This window comes from Dermacentor silvarum, chromosome 5, assembly GCF_013339745.2.
Source record: "Dermacentor silvarum isolate Dsil-2018 chromosome 5, BIME_Dsil_1.4, whole genome shotgun sequence".
Lineage (NCBI taxonomy): Eukaryota > Metazoa > Arthropoda > Arachnida > Ixodida > Ixodidae > Dermacentor > Dermacentor silvarum.
In genome coordinates this window covers 117,521,407-117,538,735 of record NC_051158.1, presented here as the reverse complement: position 1 = coordinate 117,538,735, position 17,329 = coordinate 117,521,407, and the positions used below count along the sequence as shown (strand labels likewise).

The window sequence follows — 17,329 nt, the reverse complement described above, 5'->3', positions numbered from 1 at the left end:
GTGGAACGCGATAGCGTTATCGGGCTCCGTTCGCATCACATTCTTCTGTATGAGTATGCTTCACTGCAACACAAAACGTGGAAAGCCAGCTTACAATTAAAAGCTAAGCTTACGCTGATCCCCTTAAAGTCAGCTTCACTTTTAAACAAAAATACATTGCTGGGAAGACATTTTTACGGGAGCAATTTAAGCCGTCTTATATGAAGATGTGAAGGCCCTAGGACCTTTTTTTGTTCTTTTATTAATTGTTTGCTGTGGCCGGATGCGCACGCGTTTCCAAAACTTAGAAGGGCTCGGTTTTCAACATTCCTCTCATTGCTGCCTAGAACCAAAGTACAACCAAACACCATCAGAATTGGAGGACACTTAAGCTTCGCCTTTAAGAGTGGAACGCGATAGCATTCAAAGGTCCCTGGCTGCTTATCAGGCTTTTTTCTCTTATATTCAATTTACAATCAGACGCTATCACGCGTGTAGGTTGTGGTTAAGTCGTACTTGACGATGTGAGGGATTTTACTTCGGGAAATTCAATTTTTGTTCACTAACGCCTTGCGCCACGCGGAGGGCATGCGTGGTCGGTGTAATTAGGGATGATGTCGTTCGGCATGGTTATTTCCGCCGGACACCCATGCTTAACGCGGACGCCACAGCCGACGCCGGATTTTCTTCGACACGGGGCCGTTAACGCTGTCGTGTTAACATGGAACTAGATCGTGCAATGAGCGACAGCGTTGGCCTACCCAGAAGTGAAGAAGGAGAAGTGAAGACATTTCCCCAAACATCAAAGAAAGGTTCGCTTATAACTGAATCCTCTCAGGTGCGTGGGATGCGCCGATTTTAAAGTCGAGTAGGAGCAGGATGAGATAGAGGCAATGTAGGGAGGTCAGCTGAAAGAGCGCCCACTAAGCTGCGCTTCGCCGGATGAAGCAGGTTTTAAGGAATAAAACGAAGGAACGAATGAAAAGGGAGGCACTGACATTGTTAACACTTGGGCCTTACGATGAAGCCTAGCAGTGGTCAGAGGCCAGCTGATTTGAGAAACTCTAAAAATGCCGGAGTTGCTCGGCGAGCCTGAAGTGAAGCCAGGATTATGGTGCAAGAACAGCTTCCTACGCATCATACGAATATATCTGGATGACCTTGCAGGTACTTTCAGACTGCAATGGGAAAAATATACACAATATTTTTTGAAACTACAACAGGACATCAATCATGCTGGTCTTCAACCGATTCTACAGCAAGGGAAAATACAGCAGTGAAGTAACAGACAAATCGAATGGTTTAAATAATGGCGCACGCATGATACCGGCGTCGTCGGAGGTGATCGACTGTAATTATGACATTACTGAAGACTACGCACATTGCAAGGTGTCACTCGTGTGCAATGGAAATTGTATAACATTGTGCACGTGACGTGTAGAATCTGGATAGAGCACTTGTTCCTCTATAAGGTGACAACAACGTTGACGAAGTTTCCGATTCATTATGTGCTCCTTGCGTCACGCGATGACGGTGATAATTCCATGATAACGGCCCCCCACACAAAGTTACGTGTAGTTGGAGTCAAAAGTTTCGAGCATGAGGGTTACACGAAAATGTTGAATGTTCGACCATTGTGTGCGGAAGCCAGAAAAACTGTAAAGGCGTGCAAACTAGTATATTCTTGAAATAACACTGCTAAGGCAGGGTGCGCAGACTGCTGAAATATCTAGCTTTATTTTTTCCTTTCAAATGAATATTGTGTTACATACTTAGCAGGAAACGTGCCTGCTACGCAAGTAGGGCGGTCATTAAAGTCTGACTCTGCGCGTTTCTCAAGCACTTTTCTTTTTAATCTGCGGCCCCATCTACGGAATAACTAGTTCTTAAATTACAACTACAGCTTATAGAAACAAATTATCCTCCTGTTTTGCATTATTTACGCCGCGTGATGTTGTCCACACGGATTCTGTAGACGTTGTGGCTTAAGTGGAATTTTACTTCTTGACTTAGAATAGTGGTACGTATTGTTTTATTTGTATGTTAGCAAGCGTGGTAGAAATCGCTTATATCTTGATAGAGCGCGCGTGCATTTTTTCGTTAACGAGGCTTAATGATTTGTTCGGCGTAACTATTGTTTGGTTATTGTTGTGTTATGCAAATATGCGTACCAGTTGTGCTTCTGTGAGCGCTTTATAACCCACTTCCTGTAACAGCGTGTGCAAGGCTGAGAGTATCTGTCAAACAAGTATGTTTGTGTGCCCAGTATGCGAGGTATTATACTTCGGTCACGAAGGCGAGTGGTTTGCTTCGGTAACTGCTCATACAAACCTGTTACTCTACTCGTTTGGTGGTTAATATTTTCCAATGTATGACGCATTCCATATGACATTTACGTTATATATTTTTGCGTCATAATAAAGGAGACAATGTGGCATCAAATTACATGACGCGTACCTAAGTTTTGCTTACATGCGTGACGCACTAATGTTTTTGGTTGCGAATGTGCGAATTGAGACAAGTCTGTAGCCTTCGTAGCGCTACCCGCTATGCATGAAACAAAGTATAGCACGCCGTAAAACTTTCGCGTGTGGCTAAGGGGGGGTCTCTCTATTCAGAAAAAAAGAAAGAAAACTGTAAGCGCGAAAGTGTTGGGATGCTCGTTCTTACCAGCAGAAGGCAGTGAGGCGCGATCTCGACCACGATTGCGTCTCTAGGCACGTGTTTGAGCGCCTCGCAGAAGAGAACGGGTGAAACGAGATTGTTGACGAAGTACTCAGCAGAGCAGTGCTCGCTGATTGGCTCCTCCCAGCGGCTCTCGGGAACAGAGGAGCTCACCCAACGCTTGCCGCGGGGCTTTGGCTCCGGAATCACCTGTTTGAAGGCCGCAAACAAACGAAGGGATGGCGGTGAAGTTAGGTGACATTTACTTGGCCATTTTGCTGAAAGCTGGGCGGATTGCATACAGGTAATATGAAACGCGATAACAGCGGTGTGGAGTACAAAATAAAAGGTAAGCAGGTGTGGTGCGGCGTAAGTAGACCGACATGAAGAGAGACTCGATGACGACGAGAAGGCGCGTGTGAAACGGTGGTGTTGATGAGAAGCGCTTCCCGTGGGCAGCGCGTGCGAAGGGACACACCTCTAGCGCTGCACTGCCGATCCGGGCAGCATTGCATGTGTAGCGTGCGTTGGAAAATGTGGCCCGACTATTACTAACTGAATTAACAAGCGTGGTGTGAGCGCGCACAAACAAACATGAATAGATCACACTGAATGACTGCAGACAACGACCGTCAAAACTCTGGCAGCGAGCGGATACGCCGCAGCGGCGAAGGTACGTGCGGTCTATCGCTTCAACGGAAACTGAGCGGCGAATGCACGCGGCGCATAAAGGTCAGAGCCGTGTGGAGATAAGAGACGGTGCGAGCGAGCGACGAGCGCGGTTGTTGGCAGAGTGGAAGTGCGCCCCCCCCCCCCCCCCCCCCCCGCTCCCTCCGGCGCTGGCTTCCCGCTTCCTTGCTTGCGCGTGGGAGATTCTCTCCGTGATAGCGCGCGTCCCCGCACGCTTCCGCTCGGGCATACGGCACGCGGCGAAGATTTTATCTATAGGGAACCTCACGGCGACGGCGACGACGACGCCGACGGCAGAAATCCGGTTTAAGTGTCCATATAATTGCTATCGCAATAAAATAAAAATAACACTGCAAGGACACCGGAGGTCAACTGGTATTACTCGACATGTGATTGCAAGTTTAAAAAGCTCTCAGTCATTGCAGCATTTGAGAATGCTTAACACATCGCTTAAATCAATCATCAGACGTACGCAAAACAAATCCCCTTGTTTGAGTAATTAGTGAATTTATTCGAGATTCCGGCAGAAGGTGCGCCAATAACTGCATTTCGCATCTTGCCGAAACTATCGCTGGAAGCACGGTAAAAGCGGTTGCCGGCTGAAAATTTTGTGCATAAGGCAAACCTTCTACGAACTGATAGTATGTTGAACATCTGTTTGAGAGTTGATAAATGTGATTTGGCCACCTTATTACAAGTATGTACAATCATCGGAACGTTCAGCGTCCGATAAAACTCTGACGCGACGAGGGAAATACGTCACATGACTCTGTCGTTGTCGTGGTACAATAATACTCTTTTTCGTCATAGGTTCCACTGAGCCATGGTGAAAGTGATATTGTCGAAGCGATTTGGTACGAACGTCCTTGAGATTTTTCTTCGGTAGAGCCTTTTGCCCGATATTTCCAGATAAATTTATCTGGAAATATTTAGAATGTCATACAGTAAGTATGGCACTCTAAATATTTCCAGAAGTTTATGTTCCATTCTGGTGAACCTACATGGAATAAGGTTAAAGATGTAGGATGGGCAGCGGAGGCAGTGACGTCGGGACGAAAGCACCACGATAACTATAAACCTGGATGATATTTGATATAAACTTAGATAATGAATTGGCTTTGTTTTTCCTAATTCTGACCACTTTTCCCTGTATTTCCGAAAAGGAATCCTCTTACGCTACTTAGAGCCTATGTTCTGGAACCCCTGACGTCTGAATGATTTTTAGCAATGCTAAAAGTGCATATAACACACGCAGACTAGCACGACGTTTTATTTTTGCAAGGCCACTATGATCTCAGATTCCTGTGACGAACTGCTACGTAGTATGCATGTTACTAATGTACATTGGAAAATATTTTTATAAGTGTGTGTTCCTTACACAAAAATTTCAACGTGGGCCTGTTTAATACCTATTCGCTAAGCCTCTTCTGTGTGACATTTTAAATTCTTGTTTGTGCGATGCAGTTTACGTCGCATGCATGCAACAAATTTCTTTCAAACCAAATCAGGGGTTGTCTCATAAAAAGCACTTCTGCGTTTTACGATTATTAGAATAGGTGGCGTCAGAGTTGGCCCCGAGCTAAAACTTCCTTTTAAGGCTTTTAGTGCGGCGTGAATAAGCAAAAAAGCTTGATAAATTATTTATAACAAATTCGAAGTGACGAATAATCCAGAAGAAGCGTAATATATGAAGCCGACAGGGTATTTAGAAGCCAGAGGGACATTTTTTGTGTAATATTATTTACTGCGCCTCACATCCGTGTGGTCTGATTGCGCGTCTGCCGTCTGATGAATGTACTGGCGCCAGGAGTTCCCTCTATAAAACGTAACCTAAAGATTCCTATGATCCCAAACTTTTTGTCAAAGGTAAGAAAATCTCCCGTTGGTAAGCGAGAGCAGAAAGTTGTCTGTGGTAACGAGTGAAATCCGTGCTTTAATTTAGGGAAGTTTCCAATCTTAACCGCATGAGTCCCTGTACTTCTGAACTGTTCTCATTATCACGACAGAAGTTCTTGCTGAAACACAAATGTCATTCATCGGATATGTAGTTATGCCATCAAGAAAAATGCAATTTTGTGGTCGCATTAGCAACATTTGTAGTAAGTTTGGCGTTTGGTTTCTGTTCCTGACGAGCCAGCGAGCTCCAGCTTGATGATCTGAAAACGTTATTCGCGGCCGCGAAAATTCATACAGGAAACTGAGTTGGGACCGCTCAGGTACCACGGGATTAAGTGGTAGTACATGGATTGGTCTAACCTTCGAGCTTATGGCTTGAAAGTTGCTTCGGTATTATTGATTACACTTTCTCTATCAAAATTTGGCACTAATCGCATATTTCTAAACGTGCAAAGGCAAGAATTTCCAGCGCTTATGCTTAATCATTGCGAAATTCTGCATTTAAACTGAAACATTTTCCTGAAAATGATCAACTCGCTGAGTCGTAAAGCCGTTTTAGGTCACAACGACGATCTTTATGCCAATCCATGTAATATTCACCATTCTCCTGCTGGCTGAACCACCATGCTCGAAAGTGCCGTACACACTCACGCCGCAGTTCTCCACAGTACTTTTTTTTATGACACTCTACAGCAGCAATAGGTGAGGATTACGACATTACTGTATTAGAACTGCGTCTTCAGTGGATTCCTTCGCGGTTGTCTCGGGCACTTCTCGTCCGTCACTCACCCTCTTATATTCTTTCAGCAGCGCAGGTCCGACGCGTTCCATTTGAGTGCTGTGGAAGGCCACGTTCATTGTGTCCACAACACGGGCGAACACGTTCTCGGCTTGCAGCTCCTTCACCATGCCGTCAATGGCGTCTGTAGGTCCTGACACGGTCACAGAATCCTCCGCATTGTGGCACGCAGCTTCCACGCCATCGCGCCCACGCCTTTTAGCTTCCTCCCAAGTCAACCCTGCGAGTGCATGTCCCGGTGGAATGGACCAACATCGATTATAAAAGCTGATTGCCCTTGAGAGGAACGTTTAGAATGGGGAACACTCATTTTTCCGTGTTAGTAGGTGGGAAATGCATAAGTGTACTCGTTAGACAATGGCTAAGTTTGCGAACAGGAGCGAGTGGTCCTTGTCGTACCGTTTGCTTTGTCGCTCAAAGCAGATATCTCGTGACGCTTTTGCAGGAGACAGCGTAAGTCCCTTCCCCCCCCCCCGCGCAACGCCTTAGCTGACTGGGCCACCGCGGCGGGTGTTGGTAGCGTGAGTTCCGGCGCTGTATAAGACGTCGTCGCTATGCATACGTTTGAAAAGATTTTCAGCCATGTCAGTCGAATATACTTACTTTTACTTTGATGCTGCTTCGTCTACTTAAAGTACAGTCAGTGATTAATGCATAGGATTCTTTGGTAACGTTATTGAGAGAACACGTACACTACATCAATTCGATGGTAATCAGTGCCTACGGAGCTCAGGGCTCGCTTTTCTAACGAAACACGCATTGACTGTTTGTGTTTAATACGTCATAGGTTAAATGTTAGGGCAGAACGTACGCAAAGCGTACAGGAATCGGTTTTTAGAAACGTCGAAATAAAAGAAAAACATACGACAGGAACTGAACATTTTCTATACAGTGGTTATTACTACAAGGAGATATCAAAAGTGAGCCGTTTTCCTAGCGTTGAGGTAAAATATCCGATTGCTACGCTGGGTACTTCAGTTTGATTACCAATTCACAGTTTTTTTGAGTTGTGTTTTTTGCGTGCGGCAGTTTTCCTGACGTAGCGAAAGCCTTTTCGTCACTGACATTACACAACGCAAGACCACAGGAAGCAGCACGTCATCACTTTCTGCCTGACTGCCACACGCACCCTATCGTAGGGTGACGTGCTTTAGTAAGTTTCTTGCGCTGTACTTACATCCGCTACCGAGCGCATGTAAAACAGCATAATGAACGTATTGTATAGAAACAACGTGATAAGAGTACTTATCTGTATCACCCGACGGTACATTAGATCTTGACGAATGGCCCTGAGGACACGTTGCTTACTGTCATCTACATTTTCAAATCTAAGAGGCACAAATCTCTTCTGCCACGTGAGAAACACTGCAGAAAATTAAAAACATAAACGAGAAAAAAGATTAACTACGGAAAAAATAGGTTGCGACTGGGAATCTAACTCTGCACCACGGCGTAGCAAGCAGATATTTTATCTGAACACCAACGCTGAGACTTGCCAAACTGCATTTTCAGTTGTCACGTAAACCACTTCCTCAGAACTGATAAGGATTTTGCCACGTTATTTTGGTTAATTTCGGCGTTGTGAAGGCTGATTCTTGTAGACTTTACGTACATTATGCTCTAAACTCTTGCGCTATACCGCATTTAACGCCTAGAGCCACTTCTAATTGCGAGCCCTCTACCGCGCTAGCACTGAATGCCATCCGAAATGCCCTACGGCACGTACTCATCCCTCTTGCTTGACCAGCTTCCTAGCTCGCACATGGGATGACAGGAAGGTATGCGTGTATGATAGGCAGCTATGTACATATTTCAACTACTGTACTCCGAAGGTAGTGCGAATGTTCACGGAATGCGGTCGCCAAAGAGCATTCTGCTTATAGATCCGCCTTTCTGCCGTATCTTCAAGGCGACGAACTAGATAGCTTTCGCTGACGCCCGACGTAACTTTGTATGTCTCGTTATGTCTAATGACTGCTTTTTTTCCCCAAAAAAAGTTGAGGCATAAATGTTTAGTGGCTCTTAGCAGCCAGACTCCGATTTTTAGCGTTTCATTTTATACGTGCCTGACCTCATGAAAACTACTTATGCTGTCACCTAGCAAAATGATCTTTCCGTTCTCCATGCATTTATAATGGAGCTAATGGTGTAGAGCTTGCTAACTAGACGCCTGCAATCTCAAACTTCCTGCTAACGAAGTGACACTCCATGCTGAACGATAAAGTTTCTTCGAAGTGCAATAACGGAAGTTTCTCTGGGCTCAAACCTATCCCCGGCAGTAAACATTCATGCGAGTTATGCATGACCATAGCATGTACGGTGTCACTATTGGTATGACTCAAGTTGCAAATATGCAATTAAATGTTTCATCTTCCCATTGCAGTAACTTATCGGATATATTGCGCTTTCACGAGAACAGTTAGCAGACCATTGCGGATTTAGATTCTTCGTTCTACGAAATGTTTAGAAACGAGATTCAAAAGCGTATTTTTCTTTGAGACACCTGGAACAGTCAGGATGGCGTTCTGGGCGAGTTGTGTACTTCCTGTGAAACCCTGACCTTTTTCAACGTGTCCTGAAACATTCGTGTTACCAACTTAAGAGGTTCTAGGCAGAAGATTGGCTGACCACGGACGCAAAGCTAACCGTGGTTTTGGCTGCATCATTACTGCTATCACCATCTTTAGAATACACACGACAACGCTGGTTTTTAAAAGCAGTGACTGTATCATGCTCGCTGCTTCGAGAATGCGGGCACCATTGCTTACCTACAGCGGCCATGAGCCCCCTTGGGAGGTTGCCCACATCGGTGCATCGGCCCCGCCAGTAGCCGCACAGCACAGCCTGCTCAGCGCTGAGGCCCCCGTCGGCGTACGCACCGGCGATCTCTCCCAGCGAGTGACCCACGATTCCATCCGGCCTAAGACCCACAGCATGGATGACATCGACGAGCGCAACCTGCGGACGGGCCGCAAACCACCAGTTCTTTTTTTCCCTTGAAATTCGACGCTCACTCAATATTTATACCATCCTTATGGGCGTACCAAGGGTGTTTTGTTTCTTGCGTGGCTAACGTCCGTTATTCAGGGGTAAGATCGAATATCGTTGATGGGAACAAATAAAGCTTTCCTTGTTGGCGACATTTTGTTTCCGATAAACATGATTATACCACCGATAGACGAGATAAATAGAGCATAACATAAACTTTATAGTTATCGTTTCAAACTGTTGTTAGAGATATTTTGGTGCGCACCTGATGCTCAAGAACATTACACACCTTTGAAACAGGGCTTCTCTCAGGTGCATCTTGAGGTCTCTGTTGTGTACAATAAACATCTTTATAAGCCCACCGGTAAGAGTGTTAGCCATGGAACAAACCATCATCCCTAAGGAGGTAAACATTTTTGAATATAGGCGGCTGGGGCCATTGATGACAGCTGCCTGTGTGCTAAATCACGTAGAAGTTCTCTCGTGGTCTGACGACCAGTGCAGCGACTAACCTGCGAGAAGTCCTCCGTTGTCAACTACCTTCATCTAGGTTGCTCGGCTGTTAGTTCTCGGAGCACATTCAACAGCTTTGCCGTAGTGTTCTCGCTAAAGCTTGAAAATTTTCCCGCAAGATTTCAGATACGTGTTTGCAAACATTTCATCATTATATAGCTGAACCCTCGCAGCAGGCTTTCAAAAAAATACTTATTTTGTTCCCTTCCAATTACAAAGCAATTGGTCTACAAGTGTTTTTCCGCCTGCGAGATCGCTCCGAGTACAGTCGAATGCCGCTACAACGAATTCCTCAACAGCGAAATAAACTGTATAACGAAGGGTCCGTTCTGTCCTGGCCATATTATAATATTTTTTATATATTGTGAGTGCTTTCAACCGGAGACCAGTACAACAAGCTTGCCTGTAGAACGGAGAAATTTATTACGTTTCCCCGACAGCTGATTTGTTGCTTTACAACGAACGCCATGCCGCACAGTGGCCACTACCCTTCTCAGATATCACCAAGGTTCGCCTTGCGTTAGCGCTAACGGCAGCGTTGGTGATGCACTTGACCGGCGTGCCAATATCAGACGTAGTCCTGCTGCACTGCTCTAGGAATCCATAAACTCGTACGCTGATTGTTGTAACGCAAAATAGGGTGGGGCTATTGATGAGCTGACAACATCGTAGATGATGACGACGTGATTATATAATTGTAAGTGACGATAGACGACGTTGTCAGTTTTTTGAGCCGAAAAAACACGTGAATGTCAAGGAAAGCAATAGCAGTAAAGTTGCTGTAAACGAACGCATAATTTTTAAGGCAACGAATGCTATAGCGGTATGCGATGCCATGCAGCTTAGCTTTGCGCAGTTCTTGCATTCAGCCAAGGAGTATGCTGCAAACCTAGGTGCCGTAAGGTTGGCTCCATTCGCGAATTCTTTCAGACAGTGTGTGCACAGAAAACTTGTGACTTACTTTGAATTCTTGGTAATTCATGAATTCGCGTTAATACCGATTTTATATTGGCCAACGCGCTTAGCCTCCCTGTTATGAGCAGCTAGTGCGCGACCGTTACGAGAAAGTAATCTGCATAACGAAGAATTTCAGATATCCTATGCACTTCGTTATAGACGTGCTTGATTGTATTCAACGAAGCCAAAGGGCGAGTACACGCGATTTCAGCGAGTTCTCGTCGAGATTTCTACAGCAATATGCGAGGGTTGTAGGGAGATTGCTATGACGAATATTTACTAATGGTCGCGGGAAGAAGTCCTAGCCGAAGGAGTTGGAGAACAGATGCCATATCCTCGCATCAGAGTGCAGCCGGGTGCATTTTGAGTTCAGCCGAATGCAATAATTGCCACAAAAAGAGGAACGAGTTTGTGCTATAACTCTAGACTGTATAGGATAACATATTGTACACATAAACAAAGTGTGCCGTGACACAGCTGAAAAACTATCCTCCGGCAGTATGCGGCATCATCGTATCCTGCACTACCAATAAAACGAAACGGAAGTTCGCGTGTTGTGCAGACGGTGCCTTTTAGGAAATAAATTGTTGTCCCTCGTAGAGGAGAGCGTTTTTAACCGATTAGGCTACTCAGTCTTAAAAAAACAAAAGGTGTTTAGCTCCGATATGAATGGGATATGAAAAGTTGCGAGCCTGAGCGTGCTATAGGAAAGATTAAGTGTCCTATCGTACACTTTTGATGTCGTCGAACTGAAGTGCTTTTCAAGAAAGGTTTCGCATCCGGCAGCGCGCATTTTATTAACAGGAGGAGGTGAGTAGTCCTGATTTGTGCTTGCGTGTAATCGCAGTGGACGCTTGTGCAGTAATGGTGATAAACCGAGAACTCGTCCCGTGTAAACTTATTTTCATGTCATACTTTGTTGAGTGCAGGAATCAAAAAGGTGTTGTTTCACTGGAAAGCTTCTTCTGAGAACGTAAAGCAAAACGAAATATTTGTGTGAGACACCAGGAAACTTTGAGCGCAGTACCTTATTTACTCGTATTATTTTTTATCCGAATGGCTAATTGAATGACCGATAGCTAATATAATAGCATAGCTAAGCATAGAAAGCATACAATAGCATAGACATCTAATAATGGTATAGCTAAGTGGTCAGGCCTTCATGTATATATAGCTTTGAATGTTTTCGCTATGCTCCCACTGATACTAGCATTTTCTTGCATGTTCAGAAGAACCAATGGGCGCGAGATAATGCAATAGATATTTTTAATTTCACTGAAGACCATATTATGGTCAGACTGCTCTCACGTGACTGCTATCACAACGAATTAAACAATTCTGGGGACGTAAGAATTATCTGACATCTCGAGAAAATAGAAAAAAAAATGTCACAGTTTCGCCCTAAGGGCGAAGCAATGAATGCGATAGCAACTCAGCAATGTCATACGAAGTAAGGTGAGCGGCTTTGGTAGCAATATGAATTGTAGTAAACATGAGCTGATTAAGTAAGCAGGTGTGCTGCGGCGTAAGTAGACCGACATGAAGAGAGACTCGATGAACACGAGAAGGCGCGTGTGAAACGGTGGTGTTGATGACAAGCGCTTCCCGTGGGCAGCGCGTGCGAAGGGACACACCTGTAGCGCTGCACTGCCGATCCGGGCAGCATTGCATGTGTAGCGTGCGTTGGAAAATGTGGCCCGACTAATACTAACTGAATGAACAAGCGTGGTGTGAGCGCGCACAAACAAACATGAATAGATCACACTGAATGGCTGCAGACAACGACCGTCAAAACTCTGGCAGCAAGCGGATACGCCGCAGCGGCGAAGGTACGTGCGGTCTATCGCTTCAACGTAAACTGAGCGGCGAATGCACGGCGCATAAAGGTCAGAGCCGTGTGGAGATAAGAGACGGTGCGAGCGAGCGACGAGCGCGGTTGTTGGCAGAGTAGAAGTGCGCCCCCCCCCCCCCCCCCGCTCCCTCCGGCGCTGGCTTCCCGCTTCCTTGCTTGCGCGTGGGAGATTGAGTGCGTTCGCTCTCCGTGATAGCGCGCGTCCCCGCTTCCGCTCGGACATACGGCACGCGGCGAAGATTTTATATATAGGGAACCTCACGGCGACGGCGACGACGACGGCGACGCCGACGGCAGAAATCCGGTTGAAGTGTCCATATAATTGCTATCGCAATAAAACAAAGCTATATATAGGACAGAGCATAGCACCGCTAACCCGCATACTTAGACTGTGATAATTGCGACGCATCGGCAGCATACGTGCTCCTACGTCCCACCCGACCTTGCACACTCCCATTATTCAATGTGACGTTTCAGTATGTTGTATCTCTTGCAATGTTGCGATTTCGTGCACATTACGAAGCGCACTCGAACGCTAAACACACCTAGAGTTTCTGTTAGATACTATTAAAGAAGGTAAAGTCCGCCTATAATGGTATAAAGAGATGGGCGACCGATGGTGGATCCGAACCTCTGTCTTCCAACACAATACCCCAGTGCTTTAACCAGTAGACCACGATCGCACGCAGCTTCTCACGTGCAAAGTTGCAGCTTAAGACGTCTAGCGCGCCCAACAGTTTCGCGCATTCCGTCCTTGTGATAGCTTGTGCTTTCAGAAGCTGTGCTAGACTGCGCTACCTCGGGATCAGCCCATATTTTCCGTTAGATTCTCCATAAATGGTTGAAGTGCGTCTATATTGCTATCGCAATAAAGGAAGTACGCCCTATTGGGTATCCTTTTCCCTCACCTCCATCAGCACACTAAAATAAAGCCGTGTGTAAATTATCTCCAGGGCGAAGTTCTATTTTCGTGTTCGGTTGCATTACTGCCGAATAATAATTCACCCAGACAGCGAAAACAGTGTATTTCTGCATTTAATTAGCACGTCGTCCGCTATGGGAAAGGAGACGCTAGAAGGCGCTCAGTGGCGGTGCGGCCACGTGTTCCAGAATGACAGCGCTCATGCTGCGTTGCTGTAAACGGTGTTTACGTTATGAACGTGTAGCGTTGCGAAGTAAAGCACATACAAAAGAAGGAACCCGGTGACACGCACGAAGCGCAAATCATCAACAATTTACTGCCGAGAAGAACGTCACTTTATTTGCTCTCCGTGTGTGTCACCGTGCTGCTTATTTTATCTTCGTTTTACACGAAACGCTACACGTTCATTATGTAAACACCGTTTACCTCACCGCTGCATGAGCGCTGTCAGTGGAATAAGTGGAAACCTTATTGGCGTATGCGTATACATATCGCTGGTTGTTGTCTATGTATAGTGCGGTGGTCCAAATTATTCTGGAGTCCTCGACTACGGCGTGCCTCATAATCAGCTCGTAGTTTTGGCACGTAAAACCACTTGATTCTTTTTGTTATGTAGTGCGTGTGGTCTTCGACGACGACCACTAAGACACCATGTCATTAGGATGCGGTTCTTTACTGAACATTCAGTGACGTGCTACAATTTTACGTTGGAAATTACTGCTGAGCGGGTATGTCCTATTGAAAACAAATTTAGGTGTCTAAGCTACGTCCCCGTACTCACAGGAATACGCTAGCTCAAAATGCGTTGAAGGCTGGAAGACTTACTTGAATTGCTACGATGGACACCAGGACGCTCGCAATGGTCTCTTCGCCTCGCGGTTCGGCGCTAGTTACCAGGTCGATGAGGTCGAGGCCGAAATTCTTCGCGAGCAGGTCGTGCGATGCGCGGATGGAGCGGGCGAACACGTCGAACTCCATCATCTGCCTCGCCATGCCGTTCCACTGGCAGCCCATGCCGGTGAAGACGAACCACAGGGGTCTCTTTGCTGGGTGAACCTTCTCGACGACCTTGGTGACGGGCTTCTGGGAGCCGTCTACAGGAATTAAGGCGTAGCCGCGGAATGGGAACTGCTTTATGGAGGGCTGCCCTACTCGGTTCAAGAGGGCGTACGCAGAATCAGGGTAGGGACCTTCGGCTTCCAACCGGTCCAGAGTTTGCTGCCATGCAAATAGAGTTCAAAATATGTTATGTCTGATGTCCCAATAAGTCTTCTGAAATGCGAATGTATGTGGTCTGGGTGTTTCAATAGTTGTTCGTTATCGTGACTGCATTGTTCTAGGCGCCACACGCGTCGGTGGAAGCAACATCCCAGCAAATCTGTTCTAACGAAGGTATCGATGGTTTCACGGAGTAGTTCGCTCTACAGGAACGAGATGGAGCCGTCGGCGGCACGCCGCACGTTGCCTCAGCGAAAGCGCACGAATGCGAAACTATTACCGGTTCTTCCCTGCTACTATGTGACCAGCTGTAATGCGACTGGTTGTTTGCTGACGTGCTGTGCTCTATTCATGCTGAAAAATGCGGAGTTAGACGGAAGACGTGTGCAGTAGTTGGCTGCAAAAATGGTGACTCTCATATTAAGGAATGGAATTATTCACTGTGACCAAGTTTATGGACTGCTGCTACGTAAGGACTACCTCTGTTGCCGATGCTTCGCGATGCACGGCTTTCCTAGAGGCTAATAAACTTCGCTCATCCGCGCGCGTTCCATCGCTAAGCTCCCAAGACGGGGCTTCAACCCCGCAACGACGGCAACAGTGACTACTGCTCGTTACACACTGACAAAGAGCAGCGCAGCTTCCTGGCATAGTAAGTTTCTCGCAACGTATCTATATGAATCAACGCCAACTCACACGAAAACTTATGCCCGCTATATCGCCAACATATCAAGAAGAATTGAATAGTGCACACTTGAATCAATGCGCCGAATAATGGGTGACGCGATTACACTAACAGTGCACTAATGTACGAAGCTGAACATTTGTTAACGGTCCACGGAGTAAGCTTATGACTAGAGATAATACTTCTTGGCTACAAGATATTATAAAGTACAGACCCTCTACGTTCCTAGCTCTTGCGCGCAGCAAGAACAAATCTGTCGCAACTGAGCACACCCGGGAGCGATTAGGCCGAAAATAAACAATCAGATAGGGACCGCACGAAGAAACATTACCGAATCCGAAACATGACAAGTCACTGGGTCAAAGTGTTTGACAAATAATTAACAAAAATCAGAACACAGTGATCCTGATTTAATTCTAATCTGAAAATTTTGGACAGCTTGGAGTGCATTTCTAGCGCCCCTTTCATTACAAGTCCCGCTTACGCGGCTCACGCCCTTTGGACAAGACAAGCTCTGAAAGCACTTACATGTCCGTTGTACCTGCGGGCAAAGATTCGTGTCGTCCAGCAAATCACCGTCTAGAATATCCGCCGAAACAGAGATTTTCTGACCCACATTGGGGCACCATGCGCATTCTTTATAAACACGGAGGCAATGGAGGCCGCTGAGGCAAGCAATGAACGCGTCATCACATGATCAAACATGGCGGGGCCCACGGGATCACATTGAAAAGGGTTTATAGCAACCATCCGTCAGCTATGATGGAACATCCGGCCAGCCTCAGTCTGGCATTAAAATTGCCAGAAGATTTGGGCACGTGACGTTGCAAATAAAACTAAGCATCCCACTTTTCTGAAATATGTTATTTTTTACCACAACAAGTGTCAGGCGGTGTACTTATTTTTCAATCCCCAGAGAAAGAACTAATTTTTCCGGGCCCATCCCAAAAAACTAAGGACGAAGAAAACCTACCCCCAGTGAGTCTCCACTCCTTCCAGCCATGAGAACCAGCCTAGGAAGCTGGAGCTTTTCTCGGGCTGTGGTGTTCACGTGGGGTCCCGGGTTAGCCTCGAGAATCGCGTGACCGTTGGTCCCACCGAATCCAAGAGCGTGGACACCGACTAGGCCACCGTCAAAGGGCGTTGGTTTGCTGATCACCTCGATGCTCCCGTCGTTAAGACACGGTATCCTTGGGTTAGGATTCTTGAAGTGCAAGTTTGGCGGGATCATGCCTGTCTCCATGACAATGACCGCCTTGGAAATCGTGGTGATTGCTGCGAACAATAGGAAAGGAGTGAACGGCTAGCATTTTCGCTGGTAAAGGGGTTAAATTATAGGGGACTGAGAGACGAGAGAAATGTTTAAAAAATGTGACAACGGAAAAGAAACGCCATTTGACTTCAATATATAGGCAAAAATCCGGACACCAATATGAGTGCCTTTCAAAAGCAATTTATGAGTTACTCATAGAGATATAGTTTCTCTTGGTATAATTTTTTGTTTCTTTTCGATGGTTTGAGTGGTGGTGGTGGGATGAGAAGGAACGCCATTATATAACAGGCATTTTATCATGCTTAGCCAATATTTTAAATATCACCTTCCGGTGGTAAATGGTGTAGATGCGACGCTTTGCTTGAGTTGCTTGAGAATATGCACATTACTTGCGCGATAAAGAATACTGGTAAGCTAGGTTATGAAGGAAATATTGTTCACTTGAACCCGCAAGCTGTCATTACAAAATTCGACCAGATCAATGTTGCAAGCGTTACCAGTTTAGTGTAGAACTCGAAATCAGCCACAGTTCCCATTATCTTGTCTAAGGTGTACAGCATCTAGAAATCTACAAGAATAGCTTCAGCTCAAAGAAAAGTCATAAGGACCCGCCATAATTTTCAAACTATATGGTTAGTGATGCTGCACATTTCACAAATATAGATGAAGTAGGGACAATTTTACATAGAGATTGAAAAATTAGACTGCATAAAGAGCGATGGAACGAAAAATCTTAGGACTAACGTTAAGAGACAGGAAGAGAGGGGTGTGGATCACAGAACAAACGGAATAGCCAATATTTTAATTGACATGAAACAGAAAGAATGGATCTGGGCAGGCCATGTAATACGTTGGATGGATAACCGGTGGACCATTAGAGTTACAGAATGGAT

The 17,329-nt window shown here is 45.9% G+C and overlaps 1 protein-coding gene across 1 annotated transcript in view; it reads right to left on the bottom strand.

Moving 5' to 3' along the window:
- Window positions 1-1,109: 1,109 nt before the first annotated feature.
- The window catches only part of LOC119454362 (fatty acid synthase), a 52,181-nt gene continuing 35,961 nt past the window's right edge, over window positions 1,110-17,329 (bottom strand). The window contains exons 7-12 of the mRNA XM_037716314.1: window positions 16,137-16,438; window positions 14,086-14,478; window positions 8,797-8,986; window positions 6,019-6,248; window positions 2,650-2,853; window positions 1,110-1,157 (exon numbers count right to left, since the gene is read on the bottom strand). Of these exons, the coding sequence (XP_037572242.1) occupies window positions 1,110-1,157; window positions 2,650-2,853; window positions 6,019-6,248; window positions 8,797-8,986; window positions 14,086-14,478; window positions 16,137-16,438 (1,367 nt within the window). The remainder of the gene's footprint in view (window positions 1,158-2,649; window positions 2,854-6,018; window positions 6,249-8,796; window positions 8,987-14,085; window positions 14,479-16,136; window positions 16,439-17,329) is intronic.